The sequence below is a fragment of the Gavialis gangeticus genome, unplaced genomic scaffold (assembly GCF_001723915.1).
Source record: "Gavialis gangeticus isolate Ggan-Ray unplaced genomic scaffold, GavGan_comp1, whole genome shotgun sequence".
In the NCBI taxonomy this organism is placed as follows: Eukaryota; Metazoa; Chordata; order Crocodylia; family Gavialidae; genus Gavialis; species Gavialis gangeticus.
Genome location: NW_017728992.1, coordinates 179,911,018 through 179,913,516, shown reverse-complemented (window position 1 = coordinate 179,913,516; position 2,499 = coordinate 179,911,018). Strand labels below are relative to the sequence as shown.

The following is a 2,499-nucleotide window of genomic DNA, read 5'->3' as shown; positions in this document are numbered from 1 at the left end:
CCAATAGACTTTGTGTTTTCATTATTCGCAAGGGCCAGCCAGCTGACCAGCTGTTACTGAGGTCAGATTTATTCCATGCGACTTGAAGGGTAGCTACCAAGTATGTACATTGTTTGCCAAATCTCAGCCGAATATTCAAGTTTTAGAGCAAGGTGATACGGTCCTGGCATCACTTCATACTACCATGTCATTACCACTGCACCTCCTGCCATTTACACAGCTTGGGTGACACTATGACTTATTGTTTCCTTTCTCTCCATCCAGACTTCCAGGGCTTCCCGCTGGGCTGACCCCGATCATTTTGCCCAGCGGCAGAGCTGTATGAACACTTTTGCCAGCTGGTTGGGCTATATGCCGCTGATCCATTCTCAGATGAGGCTTGACCCTGTCCTTTTTAAAGATCAGGTCTCCATTCTGAGGAAGAAATATCGAGACATTGAACGACTTTGAGGAGTCCTGCTGAGGGGACTGAACTGTACTATCTGCCCAGTGCAGATCTACTGACACTTGGAGCCAGACTGTACCAAGGACAAAAGTACATGCAAACGGAAAGCTGACTTGTGGCTCCTTAAGGATTCATTGCTCTGGACTAATTCAAACCACCTCATGGGCTACTGTCGCTCAAGACTAGGTTGTGTACAGTTTCATTATGGAACATTAAATAATTATTTTTGAAATGATTGCTATGCAGGTTTAAACTTTTTTAATGATCAAAAAACTATTAAAAACAGAGTTCTTTCTTTAATCAAAATTGTGTTGGCTGTGAATATTTCAAAGTTGCCATTCCTTCCTTTACACGTATTTTGATTATCTTTGCAATTTTCATTCGGGTTTCCCTGCGAAGTTAAAACATTCAGATCTCACAGGGAGAAAATGCAGCAGTTTTGAAAATAAATTGAGCACAAACAGGACAGAAATTAAACATTCAGTTTCATCTAAAGCTGATTTTTTTTCTCTCTCACTACTCAAGTTAATAGCTGCTAATGTATAGAGTTCCATTGCTCAGAGAGGAAGCTGAGCATCCATTTAGTACAACAGAGTTAAATTCCTACTGTTTGGGATATAAAAACAATAAAACCTATTTTTAAATGGCGGACAGGGGGAAAGATTGATGTCAAGGAACAAAACAGATAAGATTGAAGTGAGAGAGGAATTTATGCACAGCAGAAATCCAATGCCTTTTAATCATGAAGGAATGACTCATAACAAATCATTTTAACATCAGGATGGTTGCTATAATTTGGATGCTCTGCTTGTTAGTTAGTCCCTGTTATGAACAGGCATTGCGACACTGCTGGATAAGCTGTGGTTTTCATGAGTTCCTCCTCCTTGTTTGTGGGGGCATATATATCAAAATGACACTATGTGTGTCTTGGTAGTTAAGGGTCTATCAACATTTCTGGTTTAATCCCCTTGTTTTAAAGGAGGAAGGAAAGGAAAAGTAGGAATCTGATGGTGAACTACAAGGGGTTTCTAGGGCTTGGCATTAAAGGACTTTGCCTGAAACCAGTTGTTTTTTACAAATGTTTGAAGAAAGTCAACTCAGCCCAGGCACTTTGTATTTGTAAGAGTGAAAAGGAAAGGCCAGATTCCTTCCTGAAGGCTTTTTGGTACTTCAGATAACTATATGGATGGGAATGGATTTACTCTAAATTTACCAGAGGGTAATTCCAGGTAGAATCTGGCCCCTAAACCCAGGCATTTGTTCTTGATGCTTTTCTGTAATATTTCTATTAAAAAATGGGTTTGTCATTTCAAACAGAAGCATTTCAGTCAGTCCGTAGTATACAGACTAGTTGCATCTTGGGGCAAGAAAGCACGAAGGTTGATAGAGATTAGGAAGACAACAACAGAATCGACTAGGTAAACAAGCACTTTTTCAAAATGTTTTAACACTCTCATTCTCATGAGCTGTTCTCGGGGTGCTTCTAGTACTCATTGCTCACACAGTGTGTTAAATTTGAACTGAGAAGGTCTGGCTGCGCCCCCAAATAAAAACGATGCAGATCATTCCTTACCTCCAAACCTTTGTGTTAGGAAGTTAATTCAGGGCCTGGAGAGTGTGGCTTTGTAGTTAGAACATGGGGTCCTGGATTCGGTCTATTCCTGACTCAACCAAGGACTTGTTACATGGCTTTGGATAAGTTTCTGATCTGCTGTGTGCCTCAGTTTCCCCATCTCGAAAAAGGGGGCATAATTGTATTTGCCCATTTCACAGGGGGATTATGAAGCTGAATGACTTAGTGTTCACAGGGAAACACAAGTTCCTCTACTGAAAGGTGCTATCGAACTGCAAAGTGTTATTGACTCATTGTGTAGTGACATATCAGGACATTCCAAACAATGCTTTTCTGTCTGTATGAACTGCAATAACCAGGTAGGACACAGGAAGTTAGGGCAGAGTTCAGTTCCTGACAGTTGTTATAAGTCTGAGCCAAACTTTTAAAGACATTGTTGAGGTATTTTGAGCTTTCCGTAGTCTTTTTTTTTTTTTTTTTT

General features: G+C 40.3%; 1 protein-coding gene across 1 annotated transcript in view; it reads left to right on the top strand.

Moving 5' to 3' along the window:
* Window positions 1–2,256, top strand: part of EXT1 (exostosin glycosyltransferase 1) — a 61,655-nt gene extending 59,399 nt beyond the window's left edge. The window contains exon 12 of the mRNA XM_019519462.1: window positions 352–2,256. Coding sequence (XP_019375007.1) covers window positions 352–450 — 99 coding nt within the window. The 3' untranslated portion in view covers window positions 451–2,256. The remainder of the gene's footprint in view (window positions 1–351) is intronic.
* The last annotated feature ends 243 nt before the right edge of the window (window positions 2,257–2,499 follow it).